This window comes from Halyomorpha halys, unplaced genomic scaffold (genome assembly GCF_000696795.3).
Source record: "Halyomorpha halys isolate HHAL.00 unplaced genomic scaffold, Hhal_1.1 Scaffold68.1, whole genome shotgun sequence".
Lineage (NCBI taxonomy): Eukaryota > Metazoa > Arthropoda > Insecta > Hemiptera > Pentatomidae > Halyomorpha > Halyomorpha halys.
Genome location: NW_027116161.1, coordinates 2,005,629 through 2,022,719, shown reverse-complemented (window position 1 = coordinate 2,022,719; position 17,091 = coordinate 2,005,629). Strand labels below are relative to the sequence as shown.

The 17,091-nt window shown below is 33.9% G+C and overlaps 1 protein-coding gene across 1 annotated transcript in view; it reads left to right on the top strand.

The window, feature by feature from the left end:
* Positions 1-1,339: 1,339 nt before the first annotated feature.
* The window catches only part of LOC106692724 (ankyrin repeat and IBR domain-containing protein 1), a gene marked incomplete in the record, with an annotated part of 86,830 nt that continues 71,078 nt past the window's right edge, over positions 1,340-17,091 (top strand). The window contains 4 exon segments of the mRNA XM_067053017.1: positions 1,340-1,514; positions 9,669-9,790; positions 13,561-13,768; positions 16,517-16,696. Of these exon segments, the coding sequence (XP_066909118.1) occupies positions 1,449-1,514; positions 9,669-9,790; positions 13,561-13,768; positions 16,517-16,696 (576 nt within the window).

Genomic DNA, 17,091 nt, shown 5'->3' with positions numbered 1-17,091 from the left:
GAACTTCTTGCTCTTCTCGTTACAGGACCAATATACAGGGTAAAATGTGTTGCAGACCAGTGCACACCTTTCCTCCTTCTTCAGGCGTATCGAATCTTCTTTCATTCTCTCCATCTTGGCATGGGACTTCAAATCCTCATACAGGACTCAAAACGAAAAGGAACTGCTTGTAGATTTTGATTACTTAAACTCCTACTTTAAAAACACTCTAAAATTCCAACTTACTACAAAAAGCTCCTTTAAATCACCATGGCCAGGCCTATTCGGAGATACGGAATAGAGTTCTGAAGTTCCAATAAAACCATCATATTCCTCGTGCTCAATCCTTATAATCTTGAATCCTTATTGCTTCTTATTATTTCACAAACAAAATTAAACATAAATACCTCAATATTTAATTTGCTACTTTATTTGCAAACTACTTGTCCACACAAGCTCACTAGTTACCAATCTTTCATCCCAATATATTTCCGATAATCCTACGGGGCGTCAAATGGGCCTCGGAATCATCTCACTCACGTACGAGTATCATATTTTATACTAAGTGCCCAGTGATCCATGTAGGGCTCATATTTTAGCAAATTTACTCTACGGTGTTTTAATGCTGTAGGTTTTACAGATATGAAATTTCTAATGAAAAAATATTTTTTTTTTAACGTTTTGACACAGCCGCCATTTTGTATATCTTTTAACTATACTTGGCAAGCTCATTAATTTTGACTAGTAACTATACGCAGTTTTCATTATAATAAAAAATTGAGGTAAAGTAACTTTTTCAAACGGGCTCTTGGACTATTATACAGTGCAAGTTGCAGATAACTTGTTAGGTGTGTGACTAATCCTTCATTAGATTTCTGAAGGTTATGTTAGCAAAAGTGGTGGACTAGAAGATATGTGGAGTCGAGCACACCCTGCATCAAAAACCTTATGTTTATTTTGTTGTTTTGTTTTTTATCCATTTAATATATTTTTCCGAAAATTTCAAATCAACACCTGCGAGTAAGAATGTATTCATATTCAAACCTTTCACTGAAAATGTATTCGTTTCGAAAAATGTAAATACGTACGTAAATATACTTGTTTTCATTGCTGTGAATGTAAATATTTCGAAAAAAATTGCGAATATATTCGTATTTATGTTTGTGATTACGAATACACTCAACCAATTCATTCATATAGTATGAGGACATCTATGAAATACCACTATTTAGAAGAGGTTGAGTAAAATAATTTTTGAAAGTGAAATAGAAAAAATATATAGGCATGATAAATCAGAAGAGATTTATTTGGTTCACGGATAACACCACGCAGGTCTGGAATTATGGATCGGTTCAGTAACTGTTGCTTCAGAAAAGTAGTTGGTTATGTGTCTATGGAGATAGTGTTGTAAAGTGTTATATTTTAATTATGAAATCTACGGTGATGAGGTCCTGACAAACAGCCTAACTATGGGTAGTGCCAGTTCTAAGTTCCGAAAGTACATACAGAATGGAGATGAGTTTGCGGCTATGCAGGTGGGACTTTGCTAAGATTTATCTGAATAATTTAAACAATTAGGTTTAGTACTTTTTAATTACGATCAATTAGCATGGTAAAAAACCTCGTGTTATGAAATTTTGAGAAAGTGAATGGAATATTTTTTAAAAAAAGAACAAATATTATAGTTTGTATCTTTATAAGTTCGAAAATCATTCAGTTATAACAGCCCTGGAAAAGAGTCTGTATGTTTATGACTTTAGTATAAAATGTCAAAGCAAATTTTGACATTTGTTTTTTTTTTAACTATATGAAAGTTAGTCCTAATCTAGGTAGGTTTTTTTTTTTAATTTGAACATTCATGTAAGTAGGTTGTCTTTATTTACGTGCATTTATTTAGAAACTTTCTCAAATTTTATATTTAATTAGTTTAAATATATTTTATTTTATGTTTCGGTTTAAAACATAAGAATATCGCATTAAATAATGCTATCTACCTCTGGTTTCCTTATTTATCTTCTTTGTAGGTGATTAATTACTGTCCTACTTGTTTTATTTAATGTTTTTGATTGCTTTTATGGTAATTATGTAATTACTTTTAAATGTTGTCGTGCTAATGTGTCAACTTTTTGTGTATCTAAATTGCGCATCCTTCGTTTCAATTGTACAAAAAGTGCGAAAAAAATTGCTTATGAAATTTTTTCAATTCTATCTAGTTTTCAAACATCCGAAACATAGAAATCTTTCACCTAATAATCAGGAAATATGTTCCTTACTATGTTAAGCCCTGATATTTAGTTTCTCTTGATAATCGAAATATTAGTCAAATAATTGACTGTTATTTCTTATGGTAGTTACCGGTTTTTTGGACATCATAACATAATTCCTCCCGAATTTTCCAGTCTTCATACTATCAATTCATTATAATTTTTTTTTTATAAAAAAAAACAAAACAAAAAACATTATTGTAAAATGTACATAGTCCTATTTATTTTCCAATAAAATCTATTTGTCGAAAAATGAATTTTACTTAAACTTATACTCGATTTTATATACATTAACTTGACTACTCTATTATATTGTAAAGAAATACAATAATTAAATAATACAAATTTAAATATGATTTATATTATGGCCGAGAAAACCCGTGGAATTTTAATTTTAATAAAGACCTTTAATAAAACATAAATAGAATAATGACAAAAAACAAAAACAAGTAAAAACATCCTAACCCTACAAAGTTTGGAAAAATATATTCAATTGGTTACTAAACTTGTTTAAATTAACTATTAGGAAAGAAACCAATGGGTATTCGAATCCTCAGGAAGGCAATCTTTACCATTTCCCAATAAGGTAGCAATAAAAAAACTTACTCCACGCAATAAAAAACACACTCGGTTAGTCAAACCCGTAACAGCCCCCATATTCAGGAAATTTTTTATTATTTTAAGAAAACATATATTTATAACTAATTTCATTAATTTCTTTCTTTATCACATCAATTAATGTCACTTACCGTTATCAAGTAAAAATGTGTATTTTTTTCTTTTCTCTCTCAATTTTATTTTATTTATACATATTTCTCGATATTAACTATTACCATAAAATCAGTTTATGTATCCTAGTATAGATGTAATGATATTAGGAATGTTATCTATGTCAATAAGCATAGGCAAACATCATCTTCGTTGTGGACAATATATATTATATATTAGTTAATTATTATATATATCAATATATTATTAAAATTAACATATAAAAAAAACTCATCTATAGTCAGTAATGCTCATACTTCCTTTACTGAGTATAAATGAGGATGTTGACTGTTAACAGTGTTAACTGTAATAACAGTAAATTATAAACTGTAATTAACAGTTAATAACTGTTTCGTCTTAATTAAACTGTATTAAATAATTAAAAATTATCTCCCTGTTTTAATATTAGTTAATATTGAAGTTATAGGCAGAATTATTAGATATTGAAGAACGTAACCATGCAGAAGTGGCTGGATTGTACCTTTCCTAATTCATAAGTAAACATTTACATATTTGTATATATGTATATATAGTTGACCGTAAAAATCGATATTTAAGAAGATGGTCAGGGTTGCGGTCAAAAGAGACACAAAAATAGTTTACAACTATTTATTTATTTCCGACGTTTCGCCCCACTTTTCAGTGCTTCATCAGGGCTGTTCAAAGGTAAAGGTTGAACCCCAGCCCATCTTCTTATGTATTTACATATTTGTTACTCACTCCTTCATTGAATGGAAATTATAAAAATATTATGATTATAGTTTTGGATTTGCTATATAAGCTTATTATATATATATTTGTTAGTGTATATTGGGATCCGTAAGCGGATCTATCCACAATTTCGGAAAAATTAACCATATTTTTAATCCTTTAGTTACGTATATTAGTTCAATTACTTTCCTATTTAATGTTAATTGGTCTTTAAGATCAAGAAAAATGGGGACAAAAGTACCAACAAAAAAAATTGATTCAGTATACGTAACTTAAAATTGTTTAACGTAATTTTATTGCAAATCAACTTACACTGATACGGGGTGTTAGTGAAGTTATCATCTATGAATAATGAAACAGTGAAATAAGTCGTAAGTCCTGTGTCTTCCGAGACCGTCTATAGCCTACAGCAACAAGGCTTTTTTTTAGTACTCGCTCGTGGGTCACTAAGTGTTTGAATGAACAAGGGGGTAAAGAATATGTATATGAAATATTATTTATTAATATATTTATATATGTGTACATATATATATATGTATAAAAAAGTATAAACATAAACTATATAATGAGTAACTGTTTATTTTCAGATGATTTTTTATAAAAAAATCATTTATAAAAACCAATGAGTGGGTCAGTTAAAAAGCTTGCTTGGGCCACCAGTGTCTGACTGATTATAGATTAGCCATCCCTGACCTATAGTCTAGCTAGACGTCCTAGGGAGTAAAGCGTCTACCCTAGCACCCTCGTAACTGAAGTGTCGCCGCAAAGTTGGCTAAATGGCAGGTCTAGGTGGACAAAATCAAATTTCTTTTCTCCATGTATTTAATACACCATTAATTTGTAACATAGCCTCTGAAGCTGGCAATAGTATATCGAGCTGCCAGAAATAGTTTTTATTAAGTTAAAACATAAGTGAAATGAAGTGATGACCGACGCTCACGCTAACCTATTTGTGTATAGTAGAGAATGAGCTCAGTCGTGAATTTTTTTCCTGCATTATCATCAAAATTTATCGAAATTGGTACCGGTAGTGAAGGTAAGACCTTCTTGTACGTAAGTGGTTTTAAAAATATGACACCTCAAAATTCAGAGCTGAAAATTTAACAGTTAGAATATTGCGATTTGTTTTCTTTCCTAGCATAATATTGGAATTTTCAATGGTAAAATAAAAAAGATACGTCCCCATCATTAACCACAGATATTTCATAGTTGATTAGTTGTTTAATCTAGTTTTAGTGTATCATAAATCCCGTCTAAGGTTGGGAGAGGAGACATTTTTGATTTGTGAGGACCGAAGTCGTTAGATCGTAAAGAATCTAATATTAGTTACGTTTATGGATAAATTTCAAATCTTTTAGCTATCCGGAGGATGTCCCATAAACTCGCCATATGTGAGTTAAGTTTTGATAATAATTCAATCAGGAAAAAAACTTATGTTGAAGGACAATTTCAATTCTGTTAGCCATACGGGGGATGTTTGATGCTTACCATATACTCGCTAGGAAGTTTCAGCTTCATAATAAGCGATCGTTGGCAAAAGTGTTAACCAAAAAGGTAGCTTTCTTTGTTACGTCGTTCGAAAAAAAAACCAAAAAAAAAACCTAGAGTTTATTCTTAAGATACATTACCCTCGCGTCATAAAGATATAGTTGAACAGAATGTTTTACAGACAATACTAAAAAACGAAGAATAGCGCGTTTGCTAATATCGGAAACGGAAGTTATTGTCAATGCCGTATAACACTTAAGTTAGTCACAGTGATGCTGGAAATATATAGTCAGTATGATCTCACGTTTTCTCTCAATAGGCTAAACACATTCAGTTCTTTAATTTTTCAGTATTTTGAGCTTAATGTTTCAAAACATTCATAAAATTTTAATGAATAAGGTGACCCATCATACTTATCTGTTAAGCAGGTATAGGAGATTTCCCTAAAATCTCGTTATTTACCAACAGAAGGTATATGGTATAAGGTGAGCTCAAATTGTTTAAAATATTCATAAGATTTCACCATTAAATTTCGGATATCAAATTTAAAAATTATTTGAGCTTTTCGCTCAACAACTCATTATAAACCTACAGTTGAGCGGTTATGATTCATACTAAAACGGATTATATTCCTTGTGGCTAAGCCGCAAAGTGGGTAAAATCCCTTGTTTAGCGAGACAAAAGGTTTTTTATTTATTTATTTATTTTTTTTATAAACTTATTTTCAACTGTATAAAAAATATACACCACAATTAAACTTGATGTTAGTTATATGTATATGTATATGTATGGCACGACACAGACATTTGGAGAATCTACCCGTTGATAGAATTCCAATAACATTTCTAGAAGAGAAGATTTCGAGGCCATCATCTTTTCAGACGCCTAGGAGGATTATCAGGTAATAGAAGCCAGGTTAGAAACAAGTGTGTTTGAGAAGTTTGTCATAGAAGGATCGGTATCTGGTTCTTGCCAAACTGGCAAGATTGGAACATTGAGGTCCTAATGGATGACTGGATTTGTGAGGAGCAAATCCTGGAAAGTATGGAGCATTAAGGATTTTGGATTTTAAGGATTGGATACGAGAGGAATTCAATTACAAAAGCCTAAACTACAATATCTTCAGAAATAAGGAACTAATTTAGATCATTCATGTGAAAATATGAACAGGATAATTTTCGGCCAAATACTGTTGCAGAATGTAAACATTGGCGATAATACCCTCAAATTAGTTGGGACTCAATATCTGAATGGTCACTTGATTTACAACCTTTTATAAGATTATATTATTGAGCTGATTTTTTTAAATATAACTTTTGTTGTATCGTTTTTATTAAATTATTGCCTCAGTAATAATACTCTCCTCCAAGTACTAAATGGAAAAACGGATATCTCACCAGAAGATAAGTGTACGTTGTTTTGGAATAAAATACTGGGTTAAAAAATTTTTTAATTTGTTTCACGATAACAGATGTTCTATTAGCTTCAAATAATTGCTTTACAACTGTTTACATCGGGACCTGCTCGTGCTATACTTCAGGTATCCCGAGTGTATTTTACGATGATAATTAAAATTATTAGTGTGGAAAAGGGGAGCTGAAAATTGTGAGACTTTTCTGGCGATAACATCCATATATATTTTCTTTTTAATTCATTAATTAGTTCCCTGGAGGGGCAATTTGGGTTAATGGGTTAGTTTAAATCATTTATCTATAATAATACGATATCAGAACAAATTTGGGTGGTCCCATGGTTATAGAATCATGGCTTATCTGGTGAATGACGTCTTCTAGCCGCTTTCCTCGTCCAGGTTGTGCTGTGGGCGAATATGGTGAAAACCATGTATCCTCGCCTTGTGTCTGAAAGACGTCTTTGTTCCTCCGTGGCTAGCCAGCGAGTCCTGGACTCTGGCGTGATGGTAAGGGTAGGCCAGGTTCTAGCTTGCATTGTGCTTAGGATGGGGCGGCATTGCAGTCGCAGCATCTTCGGGGTCTTCCGGTGTCCGCGGCAAGGGGGGCATCAGAAAATGAGACCTCCGACCCTGACTTTATATACATTCAAACAATAACCGAAAAATTCGGATTGTTTAAATCCGACAACAACTATAACTAACCGATTTGATCATTTTTGAGGAATCAGAAATTCTGAATGTGAGCTTTCGTGTTTTTAACGTTGCCAACAAAAAATTGATCGCTAATCCTGAAAAATGTACTGAAATATCTGGGGTGAATGTTGACTTAATACAATGTTTCAGCTTTATTTTAAAAACTCTGGCATATGTATCAGATATCATGAACTCCTGCAAGAGGACTCAATAGAGGAGTGGAATGGACGGTGGAAAGCAAGCCAGAAGGGTGCTACTTTGAGAAATTCTTTTCCACCGTCCCATCATGATTGAAGGCTAAGTGGGTCCTTCCAAACAATTGTCTCTTACGGATCCTAACAGGACACGGAGGTTTCCGGGGAAAGCTGCAGAGGTTTGGAAAGAACATCGAGCCCCGGTGTCTCACGTGCGAAGTTCCTAAAACAGCAGTTGGTAGTGGTAGTGGGTTGCTCCATCATGGAAGGACATCGAGCCAGGCTGTTGGGAAAGATGTGTCTTCCTTTCCAGAGATGGGATCTCTCTCTCTCTCTCTCTCTTTATCAAACCGTTACCTACAAATATCAGAAAAAAATTCGTTCTGGAGATGGTAGGCAGGAGGTTAATTTAACTATAGTGCCTGCGGGCAATTAAGGGAGGAATTGAATGGGATTCAAATTTAAGGTAATGAATTTTAAAACAATTTCAAAGAACTGCTTTTGGCCATTAATCGTTGAATTATATAGAAGACATGTAGCAACTGGAGTAAAAAATACCCGAGTTTTCAATAAAGAGGTTTATGTTGCGGCTGGTTGGGGCTCGGTGTATTTTATGAGATGCCTCAGGGCATTGGCGGAGCCCGTTGGGGGATTGCATCCTCCACAAAGAAAAAGAAAATTTCACTTTTTGGAATAATTTAATATTATATACTCGCTTATTAGCATCTGAATTAGATGATGAAACTTTGAAATATATTTTTACCAATTGCAAAATTATAACCTAAAATGTTCCTAAACAATTTTATAAGTTTTCTTAGCAGTTTTCTCTTGACATACATGGTTGTATGTTGTATAGGTTCCACGTAAAACAGCCTATATTGTCATTCACTTCAAAACAATAAGTTAAATTAAATATACAGCCTTTGAAAAAAACGTATTGGTTTCTGGGGCGGATTAAGTGGTAAGCGACAGATACCATGAACTTTTCAGTCTAAATACAGCTATATAAGCTAGTCGGATCTATCTATATACAAAATGTTAAATTTGTGGCCTCTTAATTACACTCTTTAACTGTTTTTTTAAGTTCTTTTATATAACTTTTTTGAAAAACTTTTTTTTAAGTTGTCCTTGAGGTTTGACGATGGAAATCGGTTCTCCGGGCGAGAAAACGTATAGAAAGAATTGTTGTGTATTTGGATTCATGAAGAGTAACCCAACTACATTGTTATTGAGTTCTTTGCCCTCGCCGAACCGGACTTCTCTGTCTGATGGAAGAAGAGAATTATCTCTTCTTCAGGGAGTTCGTCGGCGGATCTCACACTTAACATTAGAGCTCGACCACCCGTTATCGACGAGCCACCGAAAGAAGAGGAAACAGGGATCCAGTTGAATAAGATGCAGTCCCACTAGAAAGTCGGTCAATCGTGCGTTGTATTGTAGCACAGTTTAATTTAAAATTTATGATAACAACTTTATTATTATTGTTTCTTTCTTTAATGGGATTCATTTATAATTTATGACTATGAATCAGAATGTGGTTTTAGTGTGGTCCTAATGAAATTAAATGGACCGGAGGGTGGTTTCGGAATAATTTGATATTATATACTCCCTTACTAGCATCTGAATTAGATGATGAAAATTTGAAATATATTTTTACCAATTGCAAAATTAAAACCTAAAATGATCCTTGACAATTTTATAAACTTTCATAGCAGTTTTCTCTTGACATACATGGTTGTCAAGGTGGAGACCTTATTTTACAAAAATAGAAACATTAATAAATTGTTGATTATTGTCAGTTGTGGGATGGGCAATAGTGGCATACTATTGCACTGCTGCCGCACCCTGTACATCGGCAAGGTTAGGAACAAGGTTAAAAAACATGAAGGTTTCCTGAAAAGTACAATCTATTCCATAAAACATCAGGATAATAGGATACCATTAGGATAAAATATTTAAGATGTCCTTTAACCTAATCTGTTAGAGTTGGTAGATGATATGGATTATTGATTTACCTCAGAATTGGGTTATGGATAGTTATAGATAAATTCAGAATCAGTTCGTTGAGTCTGTTTATTTAAATATGAATTTCGGATTACAAAATTGTTTCAATTTGATATATGATTTCATAGTGACATATTTTTCAATTTATTTTTGTAGATTCATCAGAGTTCACCAGAACTTCGAAAGAATTTAGATCCAAATTTGAGCTACGGGGAAAGCCACCACCACAACACAGCACTACACTACGCTGCCAAGCACGGGATGAAGCATCTCCTCAGGTATACCATTATATCATTAAATTTATGAGCTGAAAATGTACTGAAACTACAGTTTTTGCTCTCTAAACATAGATTTATTCTATGTACGAATTATATATATCCTGAATACACATATATCCTACTACATACATGACTTAAAAGTAATACAGCAAAAGATATCCAGTTGCTGGATATCCATAAAGATAAAATCCTATAATAATAATTATTATTATTATTAACGAATCCATTATTACTGACCACGTAATTTATTATAACAAACCAGATATTCTCCTCATAAACCGGAAAGAATAGAAAGCTAAGATTATAGATATTGTGATTCCAAACGATCACAACAAAATGTACAGTGCTTGAGGGTACGGAGTACCTACATAGACATAATAATGTCGCGAATATTTTCTATCAGGCCTTAGTGCAGAAATTTAGCCTATTGGATGTAAAGACGCATATTATAAGTATAATCCAAATAGGAGCCCCATCAAGCTAAGTAGGAACGAATTCATTACAACTAACCACACAGTGTAGACATAAAAAAGCTATTATTATAGATATTGTGATTCCAAACGATTAGCTAATAAATAACAAATAAGCTAATAATAATAAATAACAAACAAGCTAATAAATAAATAAAATTTGCTCAACTGTGGGTGAGAAGCTTTGCAAATAGAAGGAATTGGCGGCCGAACCAAAGGAACTGTACCATTTACAATCTGTAGTGGTAACGCCAATAATGTTATCGACGAATAGACTGATCCCGAAGTCAACAGCGCCAGGAACAGATGAACTAGAATTATCACTTTACGTGCTAAGAGAGGCTCAACAAGCGACTTTCTTAGGTACATCAAGAATCGTCCGGAAATTCTTAAATGAATGATTAGAGAGAGAAATACTTTATTCATCTATGCTGCCCAAATATATCGGGTTGCTATATCACACAGCATACTAATAAATCCGTAATCGGACATATATAAATTACATATAATTACATGGTATAATAAAATAGAAAGAAAACAATTTTTTCCCCTACAGTTTCCTTTTACAATCAATTTCGGTCTTACACCAAATACAAATATTTCAATTCATTTTTTTTTTCTTTCCCTTTTCTGTTGCTTCAATTTCACCATTTCACAATTTTTAATTCACCCGATCAACAAATTCGCTCTCCCGAATTCATCCTTCTAGATCCTCTCCAGTGACCCGCTAAACAAATTCTCTATTAGACGGCATTGTGAGATCAGACCATTAATAATAGTCACAGCAGTAGATCAGTTTACCAAAAACAAACAAATAAATACATTTTACGAGAATAAGACTAACACATAGATTCAAAGGAAGATATAATAATAACCCGGTTACACGAAACACTAGAATGGATAAATAAATTTAAAAAATAAAAATATATAAATAAATAATACTAATAAAATATAATAATTTAATGAATAAATAAGTTAAAACACACAAATCGACAGGTCCACATATTAAAATAAATAAATAAAACAACGGATAATCTCCGTACTAATTCCCATGCAGGTGATGGTGTATGATCCCCAGGGAGTCAAAATAATATTTTCTGCTAAGATCGCAATATCCTCGATGCTAACACCTAGGTCTTCTAAGATGCTCCTTGTTCTATCTGTTATTGTTCCGCGAGATCCAAACCAGAGGCCTCTCACGGTGAACTCTCCCTCTCCGAAGGTCTCGCGGAATTTTTCCTTAAGGGAAGGGACGCATTTTTCGTATATTTCCCTTTTCACTCCGCCTCCCTGTTCGAGGTCATTACTTTCAAATCTTACCCTCGGATTCAAGACCAGAGCCGTGCCACAGATTTTTGTAAATGCGACAATATCGGCATATCTTACGGATCCGTCGGTGTCAACACATAGACCTCGAAGTCTTTTCTTTCAAGGAACTTCATAAATTCTTCATTGACCCTGTGGTGCCGGCGTCTTATAAGGAGGGAGTTGTTGGGGGATTTTCCCAGCACATGGGCTGGTGTTTCAGACTATCTGCCGCATTTGCGAAAGAGGGACCCAACTTCTCCTTGCTGTCCACTGGCTCCTGGGACTCCACGCAGGGGTGCGTAGTTAATATTTAGTTTCAGTGACCTATTCTGACCCCGAGGATATCTGCTTCTCACATACATATCTATTCGCTTTTGGGCTCTCTTTGAAATGGCGAACACCAATACACTGCCACCTGCAACTGGCCCATTCTTCGAAAGCATTCTCACGCAACGACTGTCGTAGAGCTCTCACACTTTGGTTGCCCTTATCCATCCCAAGTCTATCAGCATATACCGCGATTTCGGCTTCGTAAATGAATATAGACTGGATTAGGGCATCCAGAACATTCGACAGTCGCTTTGCAATGGACCAATGCTGTAGTGGAGCTTCCCATTGACAGCGGATCAGACCCAGTCCTCGATACCTCCTGGGTGCGTACAGCATCGCCGACGAGGTGTTAGCGGGGAGCCCGATGATGGCGTTGATAGTCCTGCGGATATTGGTATGAATGCCCTCCAATATCGCAGGACGTATCTTTGTAAGAGGAGCAATCTGGAGAGGGTAAACAAGGCCGGGAACAAGTACTGGTTGACAACGTTGATCTTTTGTTCCGGTTTGAGGAGGCATGAGCTCACCAATTTATCAAGATTATTATTTAGCTTTGTCACCACCTCTTCTCCGAATACCAACTCTCCCGAGAATGTACATTAAACATTTGATGGTGCCCCCGGCTTTTGCCGTTAGGATAACCTCCGTATTCTCAAGGGAGAGCTTTGTTGACCGCAGCTCTCCTTTGTCCAATATGATACCCACACTTTTCTTTGCATTAATTACCAAACCAATCTCCGCGAGCAGCCTCTGTATACCATTTATTATTCTTTCTGCAGAACCCTTGTTGCGCGCCGTTCCAGCCTGATCGTCCGCGAACCCTGTGAGGACCAGACTCAGTTGGTCACTTTGCAGATCATATCCAAACTTATTGGCAAACTCCTGATCACAGAGCTCGCGGTAAAAATGATCGATTGGTAGGTTGAACAGCGAAGGCGACAAGGGCCCTCCCTGAGGCACCCCCACAAGACACTGATCTGGCTAGTCGTGTGTGTTCCTATATTAATCTTATTTGTGGTTAGGAGAGCCGCAATCACATTTGTAAGGTCGGATGACATACCTCTTGCCCCCAGCGAGCTCACTATGTATCCATGACCAAAAGCACCAACCACGCCCAGAATCTGCAGATGGCAGGATCATGTCCCCCGCTTTCTTCTTAATCCGCGATTGCGAGAAAACTAGACAATAATAAGATATAGTCCAACAGTCCATAAAAAAAAAATCAATTTATTGCACCCTAATTTTTGATTACTTTAATAATGATAATAATGAAGAGTCAAAATTGTTAGTTCTGACAATCGTGGATTGGGTGAATAATTAATGGCGGTTGTTCCAAAATATATCCAAAAAATTTTTTTTTTTTAATTACAACACACGTATTAGTTTTGGATTCATAAGAAACTAGGTGTAATAATTATACGAAGAAACTTACTCCACCATGCTTCTGGTGTGCCGGAAGTTTTTGCAGACACGTCCAAGTCGAAATATTCGTATTTTTCAAGCATGTTAGTGTCTTTTGGCCTATTCATCTATTTCACCATATTATGATATCTTAGGTTTGAATAAAAAGAGTTGTGAAATGTAATTGTTGTTTGAAATTATATGAATACATGAATGAAGTTTTTCAACATTTTAATAATTTTATTTAGTGATTTTTTTTAGGATGTTCCTCACTGACCTCAGTGGTAACCCAAACAAAAAAAATGGCCATAACGAGTCTGTTCTGCATTGTGCTTGTACCCTTGGTGCCCATAGAACCTATTCGTCACAGGAACGACGGGCCAGTTGCGTTCAACTTCTCCTGCAATGGAGAGGTCCTCTCCTTAACAACGGAGAACGGGAAAAGGTGGACATCAACGCTCAAGATTATGTGAGTATATATTTTTGCATCATAAATTTTATTTTCGATTAATTAAAGTAATTTAGAGAACATAAAGATTAAACATGAAGTTTAGTCAATAATAAGCGCTTTTCTGTTGCGCTAAGTAAAAAGTTTTTATTTGCCTTTTCCTTCACTCAACATGAAGTGAGTGAACTTATGAATTTATTATAAGTAGTTATAGATATTAACAGATAGTTGACTTAACTACTCATTTTTAAAAATGAGCATATCATTGACTTGCTAGTTAATATATTGTGTTTAATATTAGATAATATGTTTCCAGCTCTCGAAAAAAAATTATAAATCTGACATCCCATTACTGTTATCCCTTTAAATAAAATAAGTATTGTAAAAAATTTAAAATCTATCAATTTTGGTTTATTGAAAAGATGTTAAAAATTTGAATTAGAAAACAAAATTAAATTAATTACAACTTATTGTTAGTTTATCTTCATTTTTTAACATAAATTATATTAGTGAGCGCAAAAATAAATAATTGATGAGTAACTCAAGATAATAACAGCAAATAAAATAAATTATGAAACAAGCAGTGCAGCGTTATCTTATATGGCTAAAACTGAGAATGGGGCTTCACTGCGTGGAATCACCGAATTTATTTAAACATTTAATATTTACACTAACACTAAAATATTTTTAGTGATACTAGGTCGAAAAATATTAGACAATAATAATGTAGATATTATCATATTTCGCCTTTTCCTTGCATGTATTTAAGGGTTATTGTATACCTATCGATTTTCTTTTTCGAGCAAAATAAAACAAAATTTTTTTGGACTTGATTTTTAGAAGGTAGTTATACTCTTTTTCTGTTGCCCCGCTTCACAATTTTATCCAAATCCAACTTTGTTGTAACTATTGGAAATATGGATTTCCAGCCCACTACATCTTTAGGATTTTATACCTTTCTAAGAGAGAAAAAAAATGTCAAATAAACATCTCTTATCTTTTTGATCCTGGTATTATTTTGAATCAAAATATTTCCCATTGATCTTTTAAGTGCTATATTAAAATAAATGGGTGCACTGCATAAGATGGTGTAATTTAAAATCATTGAATATATTGAAAAAACTTGGACAAATAAACTGAGAAAATTTAATTTAAAAGTGACCCTTACTAAGGTATAAACTCTAAAATATTTATTAATATGGGTTCGAAGGGCGGAAATCTAACTGTATAACAGTTGCAGTGACGTTAGGTTTTGATAAAACTGTGTCGAGTTACGCCTTTGTTTCACGAACGCTGTAAATCAGAAATAAAAATATTCTACAAAAATTTAGAATTTTTATTTATATAAAAATTCGTATTTAAGTTTCAAAAGATGTTGAAAAAGAATCCGGCTTGATTTTTACTTGAAAAGATTTTTTTTAGATGTACTTCACACATTCAATACGATAAACAATCTTTATATTCGTTCTTATTCTGTTGAGAAAACGAAATAAAATAAACTCGATTAGTACAGAGTAACTAACAAATAAATGCAGTACAAAGGCGAAATGAGATAATAATTTTTTATTTAAATGTTATCTAATATTTTTTCTGGGCTTTTAGGACGCATTGGAAAGAGCTTTTTTTTAATTTTATTATTATTTTTTTTTTTTTTATGACTCCCTTCCCCTTCCCGGTTATCCCCTTCCCCAGGGGGCGAGGAGGTTACCAAACTATTCTAAAAATGGCGAGGGGTCCAGTTTTCATTTCCTAGGACCGCTACAGAAATGAAATAAGTCGACTTCTAGGCCAGATTCGAACCAGTACCGATAACTCCGTTAGCTACAAGGCCCGCTTTGAAATATAGCTGGTTCGGGTTTAAAAATATAAGAAGTACTTGAAAATAAAAACCCCCCAAAGAACCAAAATAATACAGAAAATAAAATAATAAAAGAAAAAATACTTTCTAAATGATACACAAATTTAATAGTATTAAAATATAAACAAATAAAATATATACAAATAAAATATATACAAACTAAAATATCTTGCCTTTAATAAAGAAATAATCAACTCTTTAATATTTAATAAAAAAAGAAGAGAAGTCTCGAGATTCAATAAAATAAAAAAAGAAATGCACTCACAGTAGGTGGAAATTTTTCGATGTGTGCTTATCGAACGAAAAATAAATGCCTCCAAGTCGCCTCCGAGATTGTCGCCGTCAACTGAATGGTGGAAATTTGGTGGGTGAGGGTCACTGCTGAGACGGTACTCCAAAGTCAGCCGGTGGGTGAAAGCACCAAAAATCAAACAGGTCCGGTCCCTTAGAAAATTCGCTGTAGAGTGACCCTTATCAGAGTGTGTCCAGTCCTTAATCCTACTGTCCTTGGTATAGAGGACCGTATAAACACGCAAGGTCTATATATATAGATGCCTCACAACAACGATGTGTATATACACACTAACAAATTTCTTAAATGTTTATAGTGTATGTAAATAAATTTTTATTACAAAAGACAAAATAACTTTAATAGTTAAAAATATTAAAATAAACTTTGGGCTTCAACACTTTCAACGTTCCAATTTTTTTCAAATCAAATTTTTCAAGCAGTGAAAGAACTGCACCAGTCACTACCCGACGTGCACCAAACAGTTCACCAGGAAAAAAAAATTCAGCTCTACATTTGACCAATAAGTCCATTTCTTTTATAATTCGGAAGTTATAAAATTTAAAAGGCTTCCTGCAAGATTTAATTATGAGTTATCTAATCCTTCCTAATCTGTTATCAGAACGGGAATACTGCTATGCATGTGGCTGCTTGGAATGGGCTGTTTAGGTGTGCGCAGCTACTTGTCAGTGCTGGAGCCAACCTCTTCTTGGAAAACAACGAGCGGTTAACACCTTGCGATGTGGCAATGAAGTTCGAACATCACAATATCGCTCGGATGTTGGAAGCAAAGATGGTATTTGTAAGTATAAAACCAATTCAAATTATAAGATAGTTAAATTGTTCCTTTCTTATAACAGTTTAATGAAGAGTGTATAATATAACATAGTACAACTATATAAAAGTAAAATATAATATAATAAAGTGCATTTTGTTGCAAGTATATAATTTATTCTTCTATCCCTTTATATAATAATACATAAAAGTGTGTCGGGGTTGTCTGGTCTTAGGCGATTTCTCCAGCCTGATATTTCTTTACAGAAGGCCCACGACAAGGCGTATTCATTAATAGGTTAGAAAGGAAGACCGTGCCAGGGGATGAGCCCTGGACACTGACTAGGTAGAGGAGGTCTAGGTGAGAGAGTCTGAGGCAGAGTAACAGTTCTAGTTGCCGAGATGAAGCGGACGGACTAGAAC